The 21,341-nt window shown below is 33.4% G+C and overlaps 1 protein-coding gene across 2 annotated transcripts in view; it reads right to left on the minus strand.

The window, feature by feature from the left end:
- The window catches only part of dnajc17 (DnaJ (Hsp40) homolog, subfamily C, member 17), a 61,943-nt gene extending 44,811 nt beyond the window's left edge, over positions 1 to 17,132 (minus strand). The window contains exons 1-6 of one of the 2 annotated variants that reach the window (XM_058749772.1): positions 16,934 to 17,132; positions 12,330 to 12,399; positions 4,588 to 4,646; positions 3,900 to 3,987; positions 2,676 to 2,752; positions 1,476 to 1,569 (exon numbers count right to left, since the gene is read on the minus strand). In XM_058749772.1, coding sequence (XP_058605755.1) covers positions 1,476 to 1,569; positions 2,676 to 2,752; positions 3,900 to 3,987; positions 4,588 to 4,646; positions 12,330 to 12,399; positions 16,934 to 17,011 — 466 coding nt within the window. In that variant the 5' untranslated portion in view covers positions 17,012 to 17,132. Of the gene's footprint in view, positions 1 to 1,469; positions 1,570 to 2,675; positions 2,753 to 3,899; positions 3,988 to 4,587; positions 4,647 to 12,329; positions 12,400 to 16,933 lie in introns of both variants that reach the window. The other variant, XM_058749771.1, reaches the window with a different exon arrangement.
- Between the last annotated feature and the right edge of the window lie 4,209 nt (positions 17,133 to 21,341).

Below are 21,341 nucleotides of genomic sequence, written 5' to 3' on the forward strand. Positions count from 1 at the left end.
TGCCGCTCAGACTCCTCAGATCAGACTGAAATGATCTAGCAGAGAGATTGTGAGACGGCGATAATGAGCAGCTGTGTGTTGCATGTCGTAAAATCTGTATTTACAGTAATATGGACAATATTATCTATTTATACTTGCTGCATTGGTTATAAAGCAAACGCAGCAGCTGTTTCTGATGCTGTGAGCAGTGTGCGTTCCAGAAATCAACACAACAATCACAATAAAACAAACTACTGGGCAAATTAAAGGATTAAACGCACATAAACATGATTCTTGGACTAATGAGGAAATGATAAATAGAAAAGATTGTGTAACTCCAGTTTGAGTTTCCAGGTTTGTGTTAATTTAGGTCTTAAAGGGATAGTTCACCCAAAAGTAATGATTCTGTTCTGAAGATGTTTTGAAAAGATGTGTTTTTGTCCACACAGTGGGAGTCAATGGGGTCCGATGTTGTTTGGTTCCCAAAGCTCTTCAAAATACCTTCTTTTGTGTTCAATAGAAGAAAGAAACGCAGACAGGTATGGAATAGGGTTGCACTATTTGGGGGGGTGCTTTTTTTATGATAAAAATTGTGAGTGTGATTTAAAATGCGATAAATAAAAATCTTAAGGTTTGCTCTGTCTGTTTGTAGGGCTGAAAAATGTTGTGATTACATATCTATATGACTATATAACAATAATAAGAAGAAGAAGAATAGTAATAGTATTAGTAGTAGGCAGCAGCAATAATAATAATAATAATAACCATTATTATTATTATTATTATTAATAATAACAACAACAATCATATAAATGAATAATTATTATTTATTAAATAATAATAATTATTATTATTATTAATTTATAGTCATATTGATATATAATCATATTTTATTACAAAATAAATCAAATAAAATAATTAAAACACAATTTTTTAATTAAATTAAATATTAAACAAAATACTGCCATTGTACCATTGTAATATTTCACTTTAAAAATAGTATTTAAGAAAAATAATTGATAATTATAAAATTTATAATAATATCATTTTATCATTCAATATCAAGAAACCATGTTTACTTTTAGGTGAACTCTTTCTTTAAAGATCTGTGTGTGTTTATTTATCTAATAGCAAATTTATTTATTTTATTTATTTAGTTTAATAGCAAAACCACACGAAATTAGGATGGTATTTCCTCATTTAGACAGGTAAATGTTAAATAAACGTATGTAAATATTACGTTTTACATTTTATATTATATTTTAATGTACTTGCCAGATGCTTTTATCTAAAGTCTCTTCCAGTGCATTTAAGGCATGAGGCATATAATCATGCATTTCCTAGGAATCAAACGACCCTGGCGTTGCTAGCAGCATCATGCACGCATAAACCATTCATAATAAGGTAATAAAAAGAAAAAATATATGCTTTGGATAAATGCATCAGGCAGATGCATTAATGTAAATGTGTGTGAGAGTGTGTTTAAGCACCCGTGCCTGTGTTCATGTCTCTCTCTCTCTGGATCTGCTCTCGTATGAGTCTCTGTTGTTCCTGTAGCTCTCGTGATCCCTCCTCCCTCAGACGGGCGATCTACAACACAGAAACACACAACCACACGCATTCCCAGAATTATTATATGCATAAGCAAAACAATACTCTGTGCCGTTAGAATCTCCTACAGCGATTCAGCCGGCCTGACCCGCAGTAACCCGTCACTCAGACTCCACAAGACAAACACTGACACCTATTGGCTGCTCACTAATCAAACGAGGCATTACTGCAGCACTGACGCTTACACACAGACTCAGGACAGAAGAGTTACAGTCTGAATGTGACTGTAGATCGATAGAAATGTATTTATCTGAAAGGAATAGCTCATGCAAAAATGAAAACTTGCTGAACATTTTCTCATCCTCAGGTCATCCGATATTAGGATGAGTTTGTTTCTTCATCAGGTTTGTAGAAATGTGTCTCTGCATCAGTGTCTCAGCAATGGATGCTCTGCAGTGAATGGGTGCCGTCAGAATGAGAGCTGATAAAAACATCACAATAATCCACAACATCTGGAGAAGACAAAAGCTGAAACAAATCCATCATTAAGACGTTTTTAACTAAAATCCAAGTCCGTAATCCATAATAATGATTCCTTCAGTGAAAAAGTGGTCTGGTCTGAATCAGGAGAGAAATCTGCACAGATCAAGCACCTAAACTTTAAAGCTTTTGTCTTCTCCAGATGTTAACTGATGGACTGGAGTGCTGTGGATGTTTTTATCAGCTGTTTGGACTCTCATTCTGACGGCACCCATTCACTGCAGAGCATCCATTGCTGAGACACTGATGCAGAGACACATTTCTACAAATCTGATGAAGAAACAAACTCATCCTAATCTTGGATAGTCTGAAGGTGAGCACATTTTCTGCATATCTTCATTCTTGGGTGAACTGTTCTTTTAAATGCAAAGTAAGTCACTTTGGATAAAACCATCCGCCAAATGCGTTTAAAAAGTCGATATTAGCTGTACTTGGTTACTAGTCATCTTCTAGCAGAAGAAAATGCATCTAAAATAACTCACTGTACATTTGGAGGGACTTACAAACACTTTCTTACTACTAAACAGTAAATGCCATTCATTAGGCTGCAACACACAAATCACAAGCGCTTAATGGAGTTATATTCGATCAAATGAAGCTCTTACCTCCTCTTCTAACGTGCGGGTGATTTTAACATCATCTGCTTTCACATTCTCTGCCTGTCGCTCACGCGCCTCCAAATCTACAAAACACACAATAAATGTCATACGCATTACACAGACAAGCATATGGCAGTCTATTTCTGCCATATAGTGGTGCAACGGATCACAAAACTCACGGTTCGGATCATACTACGGATTTTGAGTCACGGATCGGATCAGTTTGCTTTTCATTTATTACTAAAAACTTACTTTAAGTAGTTCTATACCCAGCAGAAACTACTAGCTTAACTACTAAAGTCAGTAATACAACATGAAGAATTGCACAAATTCCAAGCGTAGATGTACAGCCTACAACATAAAATTATAGGCTATATATAAAGACAGTAACAGTAGTATTCAGGTGCAAAAATGTAATAATTAAGTGTAAAACATGCTTACTGCATAAGTTAAATACAGATGAATCTTTTTTAAAGCTGTGGCGTTGTTTGATTAGCAGACAAGACAGAAGTAGGCATTTCTAGGCTGCTGTCTCTTTAAGACTAAATGCACGGACCTGATACTGACACACATTTGATTTTTTCATAGTCAGCTGTATATGTTAACTTAAGACATGGACATAACCTACTGTGTTTACCAGAATACTTGCCAAAACGGGTATTTTCACATAGCTTTGTGTGAATGTATCCATCCGTTGAGGCGTTGTCTGAAACGCGGTTTCTGAATCTTTGCAATCCTGAATTTTTTTCCTTGCACACAATTCTGTTTTTTGTTTTTTTTACCTTTCTGCCGTGGGATAAAAAAGGTAACTGCAAATTTCCACTTATAACTGCGAGTTTATTTTTCACCATTCAGACTTCTGTTCTCTGATTTGCAAGCTAATATCTCGCAAACTGTCATCATTAACACTTTTTTCTCAGAATTGCATGTTTATATCTCGCACTTTTTGAGAAAAAAGTCTGAATTGTGAGAGATAAAGTTATTTTTATTCCATGACGGGAAAAAAATTTGTAAACGATGTAAACTCAGAATTGCAAGGAATGAGATTATATCTTGCTTTTCTGACTTTTTTGTCAGAATTGCGAGAAAAATGACTAAATTGTGAGGTAAAAATACACAATTCCTATTTTTTTTTTTTTTTCTCTCTTGGCAGATACATGCCTCCATACAATTGATTTATTCCCATAATAAGGGAGCAGAAATGAGTGTACTTGATGAAGAGTAGCTGACCGAGTTTAATCTTCTTCCTCTTGTCATCTAGCTTTCTGTTTCTCTCCTCGGCTTGTTTTTTAGCAGCACGGACCTTGTCGTAAGCAGCCTGAAAGAAAGAAAAACAAATGTACGAATGATCAAATGAACATCCCGATGAAGACCATCAAGCATTTCTATATCAGTGTGAGAGGACCTGAAGATGACTTAAAATGATTTAAAATAAGACAAAACAGGATCAGACATTTCTTATTATAATTCATTTCTTTGTCTCTGAAGAAGAGACCTAGACCTAGACCTAGAAAAGTCCTGGAAATTAACTGCCATGGGAATCTGTATTATGAATATGCATTTTTTCTAGTTATGCCAGATTCTAAAAAATGTTATCAGGTAGAAATATTGAGTTTTTAAAAATCCTTTTTAAAATCACAAACTACTAGAAGAACATTACACTCCCAAAAATTCTAGAATTCTGAAATTAATTTTTAAAATTTTAATGATTTTTTATTTTAATTATTTTATTTTTAAATTTAATTTATGGGCACTCCGACTGTTTTGTAAATTAAAAAAATTAGATACAGCTGAGGAGACCTATTGGATGGAAGGCCTTCAAATACTGTTGCAGACAATGGAGTCAAAATGATTGCGCTCATCTAATGTAACTGTGCTTTATGATGCATATAGGATGATGCATTATGATGATTCTCACCTTAGCAGCGGCGTCTGTCAAAACCTCCAGAGCCTGAGACAGCTGGTGGAAGAGCTCCGCTGCAATGAAGAAAAAAATAAATAAATCACATTAATTTGACTGTAAAACAGAGTAAAAACTCTTGCACTGGTATAATAACTCCTATCTATTCAAACACTCAACTGAACATCCCTGAAGAAACAATGCAAACTTATAAAATGGGATGTGATGATTTATTTACAGGCCTCAGATCATATATTTTTATTTTTATTTATATATGACAACATTTCCTCTCCGGTGCATTTATTGAAACTCAACAGCTCAGTGTCTGCACACAACAGCTATTTCAACAACTTTACAATGTATTTAATTATTTTTATTGTATTCATTTTTTATAATACAAACCATTAAAAAAGCAAAAATATAATTGCAAAACATTTTTACCATTATCGCTAAAATAAAATTAAAATACACATAATAATAATAAGTACATCAAACTGTTTTAATTACTTTTTTGTTGTTTTAATCTTTCCCAAAGAATTAAAAAAATAAAAAGCGTAATGTAATTGCAAAATTGTACATTTTTACCCCACACCATCCCTTTCTGCCAAATTAATGAATCAAAATATGCATGCAATTTTAACAACAATAAATTAACATAACTATTTATTTATTGTTTTAATCTTTTTCACAGCATTAAAAACCTAATATATTGCAAAATTTTACATTTTCACACCAAATTAACCCTTTCCACCAAAAATAATTCAAATATACATAAAAACATTAATAATTAAGATATACATACACAATTAAAAGACAGTTTGGTGTACTTATTGATTGCTTTATTATTTTCTAAATCATAATATGTAATATAACTGCAAAATTGTACATTATTATTAACTATAATAAATATAAATACACAATTAAAAATGTTTAATGTACTATTTATCATTTATTGGTTTTATATTTAACAAAGCATTAAAAAAGACAAATAAAAATGCAAAAATTTACATTGTACACCACATTATGTGACCCTGGAGCACAAAAGCAGTCATAAGCAGCACAGGTATATTTGTAGCAATAGCCAACAATACATTGTATGGGTCTTTCTTTTATGCCAAAAATCATTAGGATATTAAGTAAAGATATTTTGTAAATTTCCTACTGTAAATATCTCAAAACTTAATTTTTGATTAGTAATATGCATTGCTACGAACTTCATTTGGACAACTTTAAAGCCGATTTTCTCAATATTTAGATTTTTTTGCACCCTCAGATTCCAGATTTTCAAATAGTTGTATCTCAGACAAATATTGTCCAATCCTAACAAACCATACATCAATGGAAAGATTATTCAGCTTCAGATGATGTATAAATCCCAATTTAAAAAAATTGACCCTTATGACTGGTTTTGTGGTCCAGGGTCACATATTATTTATCTTCTTTTTTGTATTTTTATACTTTTCTATTCTCTATAGCATGTTTCAAGCCCTTTACGCAGGTTTATTGTTGAAGCATTAAGTGCTGTAGTCTGACTCTGTTTCCTGCATTACAGCAGGGTGCCGGCGCTCTCACGAAAGCTGTTCCCGCTAATGACACCCTGCTGTGCTCCTGCGTGTAAACGCGGGGCCCCGCCGCAGCACACGAGGGGCCGCCGGACCCCTAATGACTCGCTGATGGCACGACTGCTTCTGCTCTCCACTAACAAGCGTCTGCGAGCTCCGCTTTCACCCCAGAGAGCCCCGACCCCCAGCGGCTCGGGTTACAGCGATACCTGCGTGATTAACAGAGCGAAGCTGTCCGCACGCAAACCAGGTCAAATGTACACCATCGGTAGTTTAAAATCTTTCTGAAAGAAGTCTCTTCTGCTCACCCAGGCTGCGCTTATTTGATCAAAAATACAGTAAAAATTGTGAAATATTATTATGATTTAAAATCACTGTTTTCTATGTGAATATCTGTTAAACTGTAATTTATTGATGTGATGCGCAGCTGTATTTTCAGCATCATTACTGCAGTCTTCAGTGTCACATGACCTTCAGAAATCATTCTAATATGCTGCTCAAGAAACATTGTGATTATTATCAATGTTGAAAACAGTTGTGCTGCACGATATTTTTGTAGATTAATAGAAAGCTCAAAAGAACAGCATTTATTTGAAACGGAAATCTTTTGTAACATTATAAATATCTTTACTGTCACTTTTCATCAATTTAATTAATGCATCCTTGCTGAATAAAATTATTCTTTTTTAAATCAATTAAGCACCTTCTCCCCATTACTGTAATGCATGAACATATTCTCTTTTTTTTGCAATTATTTATTAATGGTGATTCTCAATATTGCACTATTTAATAATAATATTATAATAATTTTAGATTATATTTTATATTTATTAATATAGAATATAATAATTATATCCATTTTTTTTATTTTTCCATTTATTTTATTTAAATTCTATTATTTTTATTTAAACTTTTGCATTACAGTGATGGAAATGAGAATTTGATTGGAAAATGATGGCATTTTGGTGGGTTTAAACACACTTAATTGTCATGAAAATAATGTCACAATGCAAAAATGGTCTTAAAAAAACTTAGTTACGCAAACTATAATTTCTTACATGAGACATAACCAAATTTAGTGGCCTGTTATAATTATCCAGACTGCAGTAATGATGCAGAAAATTCAGCTTTGACCACAGCAATAAATAACATTTGAACAGATATTCACATAGAAAAAGGCTATTTTTAAAATTGTAAAAAAAAAAAAAATCTAAATTTCCTAATTATTCCAAACTGCCGCCAGTGTACCGTGACCTTTGCCTGACCCCTGTGCATACGGACCGCTCTCGCGTGAGCGGCCATATGAGAGTCTGCATATTCCATGATTTCTGAGAAAGCAAACCTGCACCATAACCCATTATGCCTCGTTTCCCAGTTTTGACTTAATCAGGAGTTGTTGTAGGCCTCCAGAGACCGCAGAGAAGAAAAAAACGGCCCTCAAACACGCCATCTTCGTCCAAGGTGCTTTTTTCCTGACACTGAATGATTTTCCCAGCATTGATTATGCACATGTTCTGGGCAGACGGAGTCACGGGGGGTATAAGAGAAGCCACATGCTGCAGCCCTGAGCGCTTGTGCTGGAATCTGCGGCCGTCTCGTCTTATGTCATGCTGCCTCGTATCTGCCCCAATTGTTTGGTCTCAGTTTGGAAGTCTGTGCTTGTCTTGGCCCGCTTAGTTTTGACTGGTTTAACCCATGAATTTACCATATCTGATCTACAGTGGCTTTATGTTGTTGGCTTTGTGCTTCAACTCTCATGAAAATATGAACTGAAACATTTTGTAGGATATATTTTGCAACAACAAAAAAGGTTAACGTGTTCATGGAATTGCAACATTATTTTCACAACAATTAAGCAACTCCTCCTTACTACGGTACTGCATGAATACATTTGCTTTTTTGTAATACTCATTTATTTACAGTATAGTGATTCACATTAAATTCTCATTATTGTAATAAGTTTTTTTTTTTATATTATTAAAATAAGCACTATTTATATTTTATTAAATATAATAATATTATTATAATTTTAATAATATAATTATAATAATTTTCTAAATAATAAAACTATGAATGCAACAACAATATATTTCTGTATAATTTAATACATAAATACATTTTTGCATTTTATTAAAATTATTGTTTTAATTTAAATAAGGCAGCATTTAAAATACCAGTATGAAGTATAGATTCTCATTATTTTAATAAGTATTTTTATTAAAATAAGCACCATTTATATTTTTATTTAATATAATACTATAATAATTTTTATAATATAATTATAATAATTTTAAAATAAGTAAAATAAAAATAATGAGAAATAAATAAATACTTTTTACATTTATTTTATTAAAAATATTTTTTTTTTTTTAAATAAGGCAGTACTTAAAATAGTAATACGAATTATAAATACTTAATCTATACTTAATATACAGTGAGGAAAATAAGTATTTGAACACCCTGCTATTTTGCAAGTTCTCCCACTTAGAAATCATGGAGGGTCTGAAATTGTCATCGTAGGTGCATGTCCACTGTGAGAGACATAATCTAAAAAAAATCCAGAAATCACAATGTATGATTTTTAACTATTTATTTGTATGATACAGCTTCAAATAAGTATTTGAACACCTGAGAAAATCAATGTTAATATTTGGTACAGTAGCCTTTGTTTGCAATTACAGAGGTCAAACGTTTCCTGTAGTTTTTCACCAGGTTTGCACACACTGCAGGAGGGATTTTGGCCCACCTCCACACAGATCTTCTCTAGATCAGTCAGGTTTCTGGCCTGTCGCTGAGAAACACGGAGTTTGAGCTCCTCCAAAGATTCTCTATTGGGTTTAGGTCTGAGACTGGCTAGGCCACGCCAGAACCTTGATATGCTTCTTACAGAGCCACCCCTTGGTTATCCTGGCTGTGTGCTTGGTCATTGTCATGTTGGAAGACCCAGCCTCGACCCATCTTCAATGCTCTAACTGAGGGAAGGAGGTTGTTCCCAAAATCTGCAATACATGGCCCCGGTCATCCTCTCCTTAATACAGTGCAGTCGCCCTGTCCCATGTGCAGAAAAACACCCCAAAGCATGATGCTACCACCCCATGCTTCACAGTAGGGATGGTGTTCTTGGGATGGTACTCATCATTCTTCTTCCTCCAAACACGTTTAGTGGAATTATGACCAAAAGTTCTATTTTGGTCTCATCTGACCACATGACTTTCTCCCATGACTCCTCTGGATCATCCAAATGGTCATTGGCAAACTTAAGTCGGGCCTGGACATGTGCTGGTTTAAGCAGGGGAACCTTCCGTGCCATGCATGATTTCAAACCATGACGTCTTAGTGTATTACCAACAGTAACCTTGGAAACGGTGGTCCCAGCTCTTTTCAGGTCATTGACCAGCTCCTCCCGTGTAGTTCTGGGCTGATTTCTCACCTTTCTTAGGATCATTGAGACCCCACGAGGTGAGATCTTGCATGGAGCCCCAGTCCGAGGGAGATTGACAGTCATGTTTAGCTTCTTCCATTTTCTAATGATTGCTCCAACAGTGGACCTTTTTTCACCAAGCTGCTTGGCAATTTCCCCGTAGCCCTTTCCAGCCTTGTGGAGGTGTACAATTTTGTTTCTAGTGTCTTTGGACAGCTCTTTGGTCTTGGCCATGTTAGTAGTTGGATTCTTACTGATTGTATGGGGTGGACAGGTGTCTTTTATGCAGCTAACGACCTCAAACAGGTGCATCTAAAATGTCCACCTCCACTCCATTTATTATCCTAAATTAAAGGCAGACTAACAGGTCTTTGAGGGTCAGAATTCTAGCTGATAGACAGGTGTTCAAATACTTATTTGCAGCTGTATCATACAAATAAATAGTTAAAAAATCATACATTGTGATTTCTGGATTTTTTTTTTTAGATTATGTCTCTCACAGTGGACATGCACCTACGATGACAATTTCAGACCCCTCCATGATTTCTAAGTGGGAGAACTTGCAAAATAGCAGGGTGTTCAAATACTTATTTTCCTCACTGTATATACTATACTTATATAATATACTTAATATCTAAACTTTTGACATACAGTAATAGAAATAATTTGGTGGAGTTCACGGCACTTAATCGAAAACATAATCGTTTGCAAACTATAATTTCTTGTGATTTGGGAGTGAAATGTTCTTGACAGGCTTTCGTGAGACTCATAACCAAATTTAGTGCCCTGTTATAAGGATTTACTGCCAACAAGTAACAGGGTTTCTCTTAAAGGCTCATAAACAGGATGTTTCTTGCTCTTTCCAAACAAGTGTGCAGTGCACTATGCAGACATACATTCACTGAACCTGCAAAAATAACTGATTCAGAAATCATGTGACATCATAGACACTCATTAGCATATGACCGTTCACATTTACATATCAACACTGAGTGTTAAGAAACTTGAACCTGCCTGACGAACCACAGCTTGATCTATGCAAGTATACAGATGTTACATGATTATACAGCACAGGATCAGAGAGAGTGAGGAAATGATGGGCTGTTTTTTTTGGTGCATGAAACCTTGATTAATATTATAAATATTCCATTATAAATATTTGTAATTTTAAGGAAAAACATTAAACATATATGTGACCCTGGAGCACAGAAGCAGTCATAAGCAGCACAGGTATATTTGTAGCAATAGCCAACAATACATTGTATGAGTCAAAATTATACATTTTTCTTTTATGGCAAAAATCATTAGGATATTAAGTAAAGATCATGTTCCATGAAGATATTTTGTAAATTTCCTACCATAAATATATCAAAACTTCATTTTTGATTAGTAATATGCATTGCTAAGAACTTCATTTGGACAACTTTAAAGGTGATTTTCTCAATATTTAGATTTTTTTGCTCCCTCAGATTCCAGATTTTCAAATAGTTGTATCTCAGACAAATATTGTCCAACAAACCATACATCAATGGAAAGCTTACAATCAAGAATGCATGATTATATGGCTTTGCAATCAAAAAATGTCGTTATAATGGAAGTCAATGGGGCAAAAACAGCCACGAACAGTAAATGAGGGAGAAAAAATGTAAATCTGATGCTGCACAAAAACTAACAATGAATCAAAGCCAATGTTGTTACTAATTTTTCACATGTCCAAGACTGTGATAAAAGGTTAAAAAAAATCCAGTCCACAATCACTTTTTATATTGAAAATAAGTCATTTTGTGTGTTTTTTCCCCCAAATCAGTGACATCATTTATGAACTTGGCAATTAAAGAGTAAAAATCCTGGATTTTTTCAAAAGATTTAGTAGTTTTGATCAGGACTGAGGTTGATTAACAGATTTATGCAAAAAAATTTGAAAAAAATATTTATCTGATACAATTTTACAGCAGTTTAATTTAGTGGATGTTTTCATAACGAAAGGGTAGTGAATTTGAACAATGCACAAGGGTTAAGACTGGTTTTGTGGTCTAGGGGCACATGTGTCAACAAGTCAAGCACATGGGTCAATTAAACCATGGTAAGCCTAATTATCATACAAGAGACAGAAATGTAAGAAATGTAAAAAAAAAAGTTGAAATAAATAAATGCATTTAAATATGGGAAAATGCATGTGGGAGTAAATAAATAAATAAATGCAGGAAAGAAAACGTTTCAAAGAATAAAATAAGGTTAAAAATAAACAGAAAACAAGTGGAAAGAATAAAAAAAAAATTTAAGGTTTAAAAGAATTAAAAAAGTTAAAATACAAAAAAAAAAAAAAAGACGGAAAGAATTGAAAAGTTACAAAAATAAATACAGGAAAGAAAGAAAGGTTAAAAATAATAAAAATGAAGTTAAAATAAATACAGAAAATAATCAAATCAAATAAAAACACAAAAATAAATTTAGGACTAAATTTAATTAAAAATGAATTGTATTTGTTTATCAACTAATATATTCCTTTATTTGTTTCCATTTTTTTGTTATTTATTTAGCTATTATTTACTTCAGTCAGTCAGTTTAAGACCTGGGGCCTGTTTCATAAAACAGTTTACCAAATAAGCCAGGTTTATTTCAGTTAGTCTGGCTTACCGTCAGTTGATTTGGTTCAAAACAAGTCAGACTAACAGAAAAAAGCCTGGCTTGTTTGGTAAACTTGTTTTATGAAACAGGCCCCAGAGGTTTGGGAACTTCATATTTGAATCTCATGGATTGGCGTCTCAATCGCTCACCAGCTTTGGGATTGTCAGGGTTTTTATCAGGATGGCAGGACAGAGCTTTCTGTCGGTACGCTTTCTTGATCTGCAAAAGAGGAGAGAGAAGAATCAGATCCAGTTGCATCACCGCAAACATCCGGCCTGATATCGCCGTGCCGTTCTTTACCAAATTTCATCCTCGATTGTTTCTGCTGCAGCTATTTCACAAGAAAAAATGAGTATATAAAACATTTGACATAACTCAAGACTCCAAGGAGCTCACGCTTTCCTGGAAGGCCTGAAGCATCAGAGATGTTTTATAACAATAGACTGCGGTCACATCCACCGCAACCCAGAAATCCCAGCATCATCCGACCCGAACGCCGCTAAATCACGGCACACATTAATGTCAGACTGCACACGTCTATATGCCATGAACTCCCATGAGCCTTTGGGAATGTGAACCGCACGTCTCTTCGGGTTGACAATGGTGTGTTTCTCATTAGACGCTGTCTATCAGCTGACAGAGACTCAAAGCGGCCCTGGCAGCGTCTCACCGATTCACACGATTCGCTCGCTTCTGCCAGCACAAATATATTCACACGTGTTGATTCTGCCGTCCGTATTAAGAGGTCTCAGTACTGACGTGTTGAGCTGCTCTCGAAACCCATTTATCAACACTATCTATTGCAATCTAGACTCATTATGAAGCGTACTAATGAAAAGATGCCTGCGACAGACCCATAAAAACACTTCCTAATAAATCTGACTCAGTGATTTCATAGTTTATTGCCACACAATGGAGTTCAGTTTACAGTAAAATGTGACCTCAAGAAAATTTGATTCAATAACGATCAAGTTTGTGATCATTCTCAATATCACCGCTATTTTATCATTTATAACCATTATTAATTTATAGCCTCTAAATGATACATGTGGGAATAAATACACATTAAAATTCAAAATAAATAAATAAAGGAAAGAACAAAAAAGTTTAAAAGGATAATAAATAAATAAAATAAGTTTAAAAGAACAGAAACATAAAGAAAAAAATTAAGTTAAAGATAAATACAGAAAAAAGAAGAAAAAATATTTTACATTATATGCATTACATGCATCAGAATGTCATCATATAAATATTGCACCAAATTGCATATGTTTTCTCAGTTTGAGTATCTAAATATATATGAAAATATAAATATAATTGCCCTGTTTTTTTCTCCATGTTCTTACTATATCAGACTGTATGAACCATGAAATCCTGAGGCATCAAATATGACACGCATTAAAAAACACATGCAAACTTTTCAAAAAGATTTTTTTATATTTTGTAGATATTTTGTCTAAAGTTTCAATAAACTGTTTAAAAAAATTTAAATATTAAAAAAAAAAAAAAAATGATGACTTTCTATCTCATATCTTTTACTTTTTTTCCTTTTTATCTCAAAACGATGGCTTGGTGTGTCATAATTAACTTTCACCTCATAATTTAGATTTTTTTTTTATATAAAAATTATTACATAGTGTATAATTGACTTATCTCATAATTATCTTTTCATAATTATGGCCTTTTAATCTCAGTGATGGTTTGGTGTGTCATAATTAACTTTCATCTCATAATTGACTTCTCATTATTTAGTTTTTTTAATCAAAAAATTATTACAGTGTATAATTGACTTTTTTATCTCGTCATATATATGGTCTTTTTATCTCAAAATTATGACTGCAAGCGATAAAAGCCTGATGAATCAAATATGACTTTTTTATTATTATTTTTATTTATATTTTGAATAAACTTTCAATAAACTGTTCAATTAAAAAAGTGAATTTTCTGACTATTATTTCATATGTGAGGCTTCACAGGGTTAAAATAATCCCAGAAATCCCTGTGTTTTCTGTCTGTGAGACGTGATCAGTAAATGGCTCTTTAACAAACGTCTTTATCTAGACAGTTTGCATGTCGTCTCTAGTTTCACAGTCCACAATTTAATAAAACAACTGAAAATGGCTACAAAAGTTGCATCTACTCAAGATATTAAAGATGCTTGACGTTCCAGGCGTTTGATGCGTGCGCTGGACAGAAGTTAGACGGCTGGTGGATGAACGCCATTCATGTCTGTAACTTAATAAACTCTTTGTCAGGATTGAGCTGGAGGGTTTTTAAACATCAGCTCCAGCACTGACGGGCCAAACGTCCCTCTGGACATTCACTTTTATTCATTAGCATCTATTCAAAGCCACAGCTGGATGTTTTGTGCTCAGTGAATGATATTACAGCATCACAGAAACTGGTATAAAGTACCAATCAAACACCTTTGAACCGGGATTGATCCAGAAACTGTGAGTTAGCAGAACAGATCCTGAACAGCTTAATTAAACTACAAGCACTCATGCAATATCTGTCTGGATTCATGTGTAAAAACACGCGCAAAAAAAGCACAAATATTCTGCAAAGAGTGAATCTCCAGCTCATTATTCACCTCAAAAAACTGTTTTATTAAATATATATCATTTTTAATATAATGTATATATGTAAATATTAAAACACTAAGCTTATAACATTAACTGTATACAATATTAGTTTATACAGCGGGTAAATATATTTCTAAAGGTGCTGCTGACTTGAAATTTTCACCAGATGTCGGTAACAATCCAAGTAAGCCATTCATACAAAGAAAACAAAACAAACAAGTTCCAAAATTAAGCTGTGTGTAATAAAGTGGAATGACACAGGGAAAAAAGTACTGAACACGTGAAAAAAGGGAGGTGCAAAAAAGCATGGAAAGCCAAGACTCCAGCTGAAATCTATCAGTAATTAGAAAGCAATCCTGCCTCTTGTCAGAGGAAATTAATATTAGCTGCTTCAGTCCCAACACCTACAGAACCAGGATGATGAAGATGAAACAAGACAATGATCCCAAACACAGCCAAGAAATCTCTCAATTGGTTTCAGAGAAAGAAAATAAAGCTGCTTGATGGCCAGCCAATCACCTGACTTCAATCCAATAGAAAATAAGAACTAGAGATCCACAGATCCTTCAAGATTTGAAGACTGTTTGTGTGGAAGAATGGGCCAAAATCACACCTGAGCAATGCATGCGACTAGTTTCTCCTGCAGGAGCGTCTTGAAGCTGTCATTACCAACAAAGACTTTTGTACGAACTACAAAGTATTAAATACATTTCAGTAGTTCAATACTTTTACCCTGTGTCATTCCATTTTATTACACATAACTTAATTTCTGAACTTATTTGTATTGTTTTATGGATCACTTGGATTGTTACCGACATCTGGTGAAGATTTCATGTCAACAGCACCTTTAGAAATATATTTAATGAGAAAAATGGTGACGTGTTCAATACTTATTTTACCAGCTGTATATATATATACATACATATATCTATCATTTTAATATAATGTATATATGTAAATATTAAAATACTAAACTTATGACATTAACTTAATTATATATATATATAAGCTATTATTTTATTTTTAATATTTACTTATTTTACTTTTAATATTTATAATATCACAATGTACAGAATGCACAATAGTCACAATATCTATCATGTACACATAATGCACAGTGTATCAAAATTTATAATACATTTATACATTTTATCTATATATATATATATATATATATATATATATATATATATATGTAGTATTCTGTGTGTGTGTGTGTGTGTGTGTGTGTATGTGTATAGATAAATACATAGATAGACAGATAGATAGATAAAATGTTATATTTATAATATAATTTAGAATATTAAATATATATAATGGTGAAAATACTGAAAATAAAATAACTTTATAATACAGAAAATTAAATATATTTCATTTGATAAATTATATTATAAAAATAATAACTGCATGAATTTTCTTAATTATATTATATAATAAACATTTAATGTACTGATATTAATTATATATACGCGTTCAAATATTTTTATTATTATTTAATTTTAACTGAAATTTAAAAATTAATTTTAAATGAATGAAATTCTGATTTTAGGGTGAAATTCTGACCTGTATATTTCTTCAATGACAACAAACAGATCGACTGGACTACGCTGAGGACAGTCATTTGTTGAACTGCAGCGCCACCTACTGGTCACAAACTGCCTCATTCACTACTATACTGTAGCGACAAACGCTTCCTCAAACATTTTACACTCAAAATAACTTCATTCTCGTTCCAGACGTTATTTGCAAAGCTTGTTGCCTCAACATCTGTGTTTACTTACTGAAATCAACCAGCAAAACAGTCCATATGAGTGTCTTTATGCCTAAAACCATCTTTAAAACATATCAAATACACAAAAGTATGTCATTATAAGCCTGTCGTAGAGGATAAAATAAAATATTGAACATAACCTAAAGTAAACAAAGTAATTAATCAGTAATTTGTTCATTTCAAACATGTTCTGAGATGTAAACACTTCAGTTTCTTGTACTCGTATTCTGAACACCAAACATTCCCTCTAGAACCACGACGTGTGATAGAAACGATACCGTTATACTGTTATTTTATTGTTATTGTGTATACTTTCACACATGATTATTAATCTTTGCTTTATTGACAGAAACACTCATGTGAGCAGCTTCTGAATGCAGCTCTCAGATTCACGCACCTGTTTCTCTGTCGCGGTCGATTCAATCCCCAATAAAGCGTAAAGATCCATCTCTAAAATCTCTTTTGTTGACGCCATGATTTAATTCACTAAATAAAACAATAAACGCGTGAAAATAATATTCTTGGGTCCCTCAGCAGCAGTTTAAAGACTTCTTCTGCGCGGTTTGAAGTCTGTTGATATGTGAATGCAGGAGGAGCGCAGCGCCCCCTCAGGCGGGGATGAACGACCAAATCAAAACAATCGGTGTTATTTTGGTAGGCCTATCATGTTTTTAATCGGTTTCTATTCGTATTTTATTTTTTGTTTAATTTTAGTTATATTTTTAGCTATTTTACCACATCAAGTTAAACTAAATTTAAATTAGAAATTTTGCTGAAATAAATTTTTTTTGTATTTTATTTTATTTAAGTTAATGTTTATTTTAAGTAACACGTTTTTTATGATTTTACATGTACACTACCAGTCAAAAGTTTTTGAACAGTTAGATTTTAATGCTTTTTAAAAAATACTCTTCTGCTCACCAAGCCTGCATTATTTATTTGATCCGAAATCAATAAAAGCAGTAATATTGTGAAATATTTTTCCTATTTAAAATTTACTACTTTCTATTTGAATATATTTAAAGATGTAATTTATTTCTGTGATGTGCAGCTGAATTTTCAGCATCATTACTTTAGTCTTCAGTGTCACATGATCCTTCAGAAATCATTCTAATATGCTGATTTGCTGCTCGAGAAACATTTATTATTATTAATATTAATATTATTATTAATAATATTTCAAACTGTTTTTTGCAGGATTCTTTGTTGAATAGAAAGATCCAAAGATCAGCATTTATCTGAAATAAAAACCTTTTGTTACATTATACACGATACCATTCAAAAGCTTGGAGTCATTTAGCAAGGATGCTTTAAATTTAGTGATGATAAAGGCATTTATAATGTTACAAAAGATTTATCTTTCAGATAAATGCTGTTCTTTTGAACTTTCTGTTCATCAACGAAACCTGAAAAAAATCTACTCAGCTGTTTTCAACGTAATAATAATAATAAGCAAATCAGAATATTAGAATGATGCTTTCTGAAGGATCATGTGACTGGAGTAATGATGCTAAAAATTCAGCTTTGAAATCACAGGAATAAATTACATTTTTAAATATATTTAAATATAAAACAGTTATTTAAAATAGTAAAAACAAATTCAAAATTTTACTGTTTTTGCTGTACTTTGGATCAAATAAATGCAGGCTTGGTGAGCAGAAGAGACTTCTTTAAAAAAACTTTTTTTTTTAAATTTTGACTGTAGTGTATTAATTTGCATGTTTATATCTGCCAGTGCTCTATAACACACTGTTGCATGGAGGGATGATCACTTTTTAGGCATAAACAAAATTAACTAATCTAAACTTTGCTAAAACATGTCAATATGAGCTTGCATTTATGCATATAAAACCAAACTTGATTCATAAACATCAGATTTTCTTTGTATATTCATTAAAACAGGCAGGGAAATCGTTTCCTTCTCTTTCTCTGTCATGCATGCATGTGTCAGCTGTGAGTGACACTACTTCTTGTGTTCATTCAGCTCATGTTTATCAGATTTTCTTCTGTCCAGAGAAGAATACGGACGCTCTCACGCTGGACTGAATCTCTCAGACGTGCATGACGTGCAAAAGCTCATTTATCAACATGCTGGATTTTGTAAAAATATCTTATCATCTGATGACACTAGATTCAATCAAAAAAACACTGCACAAGATCACTGTTGATCAGTCGCAGAGATTTAGAATGCAGTCATGTTGGTTTTAAATAAGATTTTAATTATTTTGGTAAACCAAAAAATATAAATACTTCTGGAGAAAATGTGTTGCCTTACTAATCATCTTTTTCTAAATCAGACAGTTTGGTAATATGAGTTGCAACATGACATTGCATTGGCTCGGGTGTGTCTTTCCATTTAAAAGGAATAGTTTACACAAAAAAGAAAATTTGCTGAAAATATGCTCACCCTCAGGCCATCCAAGATTAGGAAGAGTTTGTTTCTTCATCAGGTTTGTAGAAATGTGTCTCTGCATCAGCGTCTCAGCAATGGATGCCCTGCAGTGAATGGGTGCCGTCAGAATGAGAGTCTGATAAAAACATCACAATAATCCACAGCACTCCAGTCCATCAGTTAACATCTGGAGAAGACAAAAGCTACCTATTTGTAAGAAATAAATGCATCAAGACGTTTTAACTTCAAACCACTGCTTCCAGTCAAAATCAGAATCCATAATGATAATCCATAATAACGCTTCCTCCAGTAAAAAAGTGCATCTCCTGTTGTCTCTCACATCAAAATCCAGCCACGTATTTGTTTAGAGCTGTTTTGTCTTGTAAACGCTGCTTGATCTGCAGATTTCTCTCCTGATTCAAACCAGAACACTTTTTCACTGAAGGAAGCATCGTTATGGACTTAATGATGGATATGTTTCAGCTTTTGTCTTCTCCAGATGTTAACTGATGGACTGGAGTGGTGTGGATTATTGTGATGTTTTTATCAGACTCTCATTCTGACGGCACCCATTCACTGCAGAGCATCCATTGTTGAGACACTGATGCAGAGACACATTTCCCCAAACCTGATGAAGAAACACACTCATCCTCATCTCGAATGTCCTGAGGGTGAGCACATTTTCATCACACTTTCATTTTTGGTTCAACTGTTCCTTTAACAGGTCAATTGTTGCATACTCCTACACATTGGCAGTATGCAGTTCTCCAGCTTCTGCTTGGATTGGCGGAGTAGCGCGTTAAGCCACGCCCCGCCGCGCTCAGTGGGCGTGGTCAGCACATGTGTCAGCAGCAGCATGAGTCAATCCAACAATCTCACCCTCATCCGCCCGGAATACTTCAAACTATCAGGAGAGACGCCCGGAATGTGTCTCCTCGCATCAGTCCTCCTCTTCATCACATCTTAAAGGACACTCGCTGAATCACAGGTAGGACACATGTATATTCAATCTCTTAAAGATTCCGCTTTCACCATAAAAAACACATCTGAGTTCAAGTAAAACCTAGTTTAAGACAAAAATCTGAAGTAGCACCTTAATAGTGTCCTAAATCGGTGGTTATACATCATGAATATGGCGCTGAGGAGGAAAAATCGCCATGTTTTGATGAGATGAAGCTTGACTGTCGGTAAAACAGCGGAGATTTTGTTATTATTTGTTTATTGTTTATTGATCTGAATATGGAAACAATGTTGCATTTGTCATGTAACGCCAAACATCATCTGAAGTCAGTGTCACGAACGCGTTTGTTTGTGTCATTGCATGTCGTCTGTATGTAAACAGTGTGAGGGTCGAAGTTACTGTGTGTATAAACCTGATTTAATGATGCTGTCTGGTCAGTAAGACATGCTGTCCTCTTCAGTCTTGAGTTGTTTGTCACAGACTGTGATTTAGTTGACCGTGTGGGTGTAAATGCATCAGTGTGGGCGATATATTCAGGAGATGAGATGTGGAGGAGGAGAAGCTTTCGTTATGTTAGTGCTGGAGTTGAAAAAGTCTTAATATGAAGCAGATGTTGTGCGGATTTGATCTGTGTGATAACCCGTGGATGCACAAAAGTGACAAAATCAGGTGTTTGAGACCTTTGTTTTCAGGTTTTTTTGACAATATGCCAGAATAATTGCTGTAGGATTGACTTTTTGCACTCAGAAATTGCTAGTAAATTCACAGTTAATTACAAAGAGAAGACGTTAAAAGTAAAAAAAATTAAAAAAGTTTGTTTTATTGTATCTCAACTTCGGAAGTCATTTTTAGTTTGTCAGTATTTATTAAACGGTAAATGAATGTGACCTCTAACAGTGTAAAAACCTTTCACAATCTGTAATTCTGATTCTTTTCTTTTTTCATTTTTTTGCTGACACTGAGTACAGTTTCACTTTAGTAATGTGGACTTGTTGTCACAATTACTACAATTCAATCCCCCAAAAATAGCAATGCAATAGGAATTTAAGGAAGTTATCATTTTAAAATTATTATTAAAGGAAAATATGCTTTTTGTGACATTTTCACGACAATTCCGTCCCAAAAATAATAATCCAATATGATTTTAAAATGACAAATCTTAAAATTATTATTAAAGGAAAATGTGCTTTTTGTGACATTTATTTTCACGACAATTCCGTCCCAAAAATAATAATCCAATATGATTTTAAAATGACAAATCTTAAAATGATTATTAAAGGAAAATGTGCTTTTTGTAACGTTATTTTCACGACAATTCCGTCCCAAAAATAGCAATGCAATATGATTTTTAAAGTGAAATTTTTTTAAATTATTATTAAAGGAAATGTTTTTTGTGACATTACTTTCATGACAATTCCATCCCAAAAATAGTATTTCAATATGATTTTGAAG

The sequence above is a fragment of the Onychostoma macrolepis genome, chromosome 17 (assembly GCF_012432095.1).
Source record: "Onychostoma macrolepis isolate SWU-2019 chromosome 17, ASM1243209v1, whole genome shotgun sequence".
Taxonomy (NCBI): domain Eukaryota; kingdom Metazoa; phylum Chordata; class Actinopteri; order Cypriniformes; family Cyprinidae; genus Onychostoma; species Onychostoma macrolepis.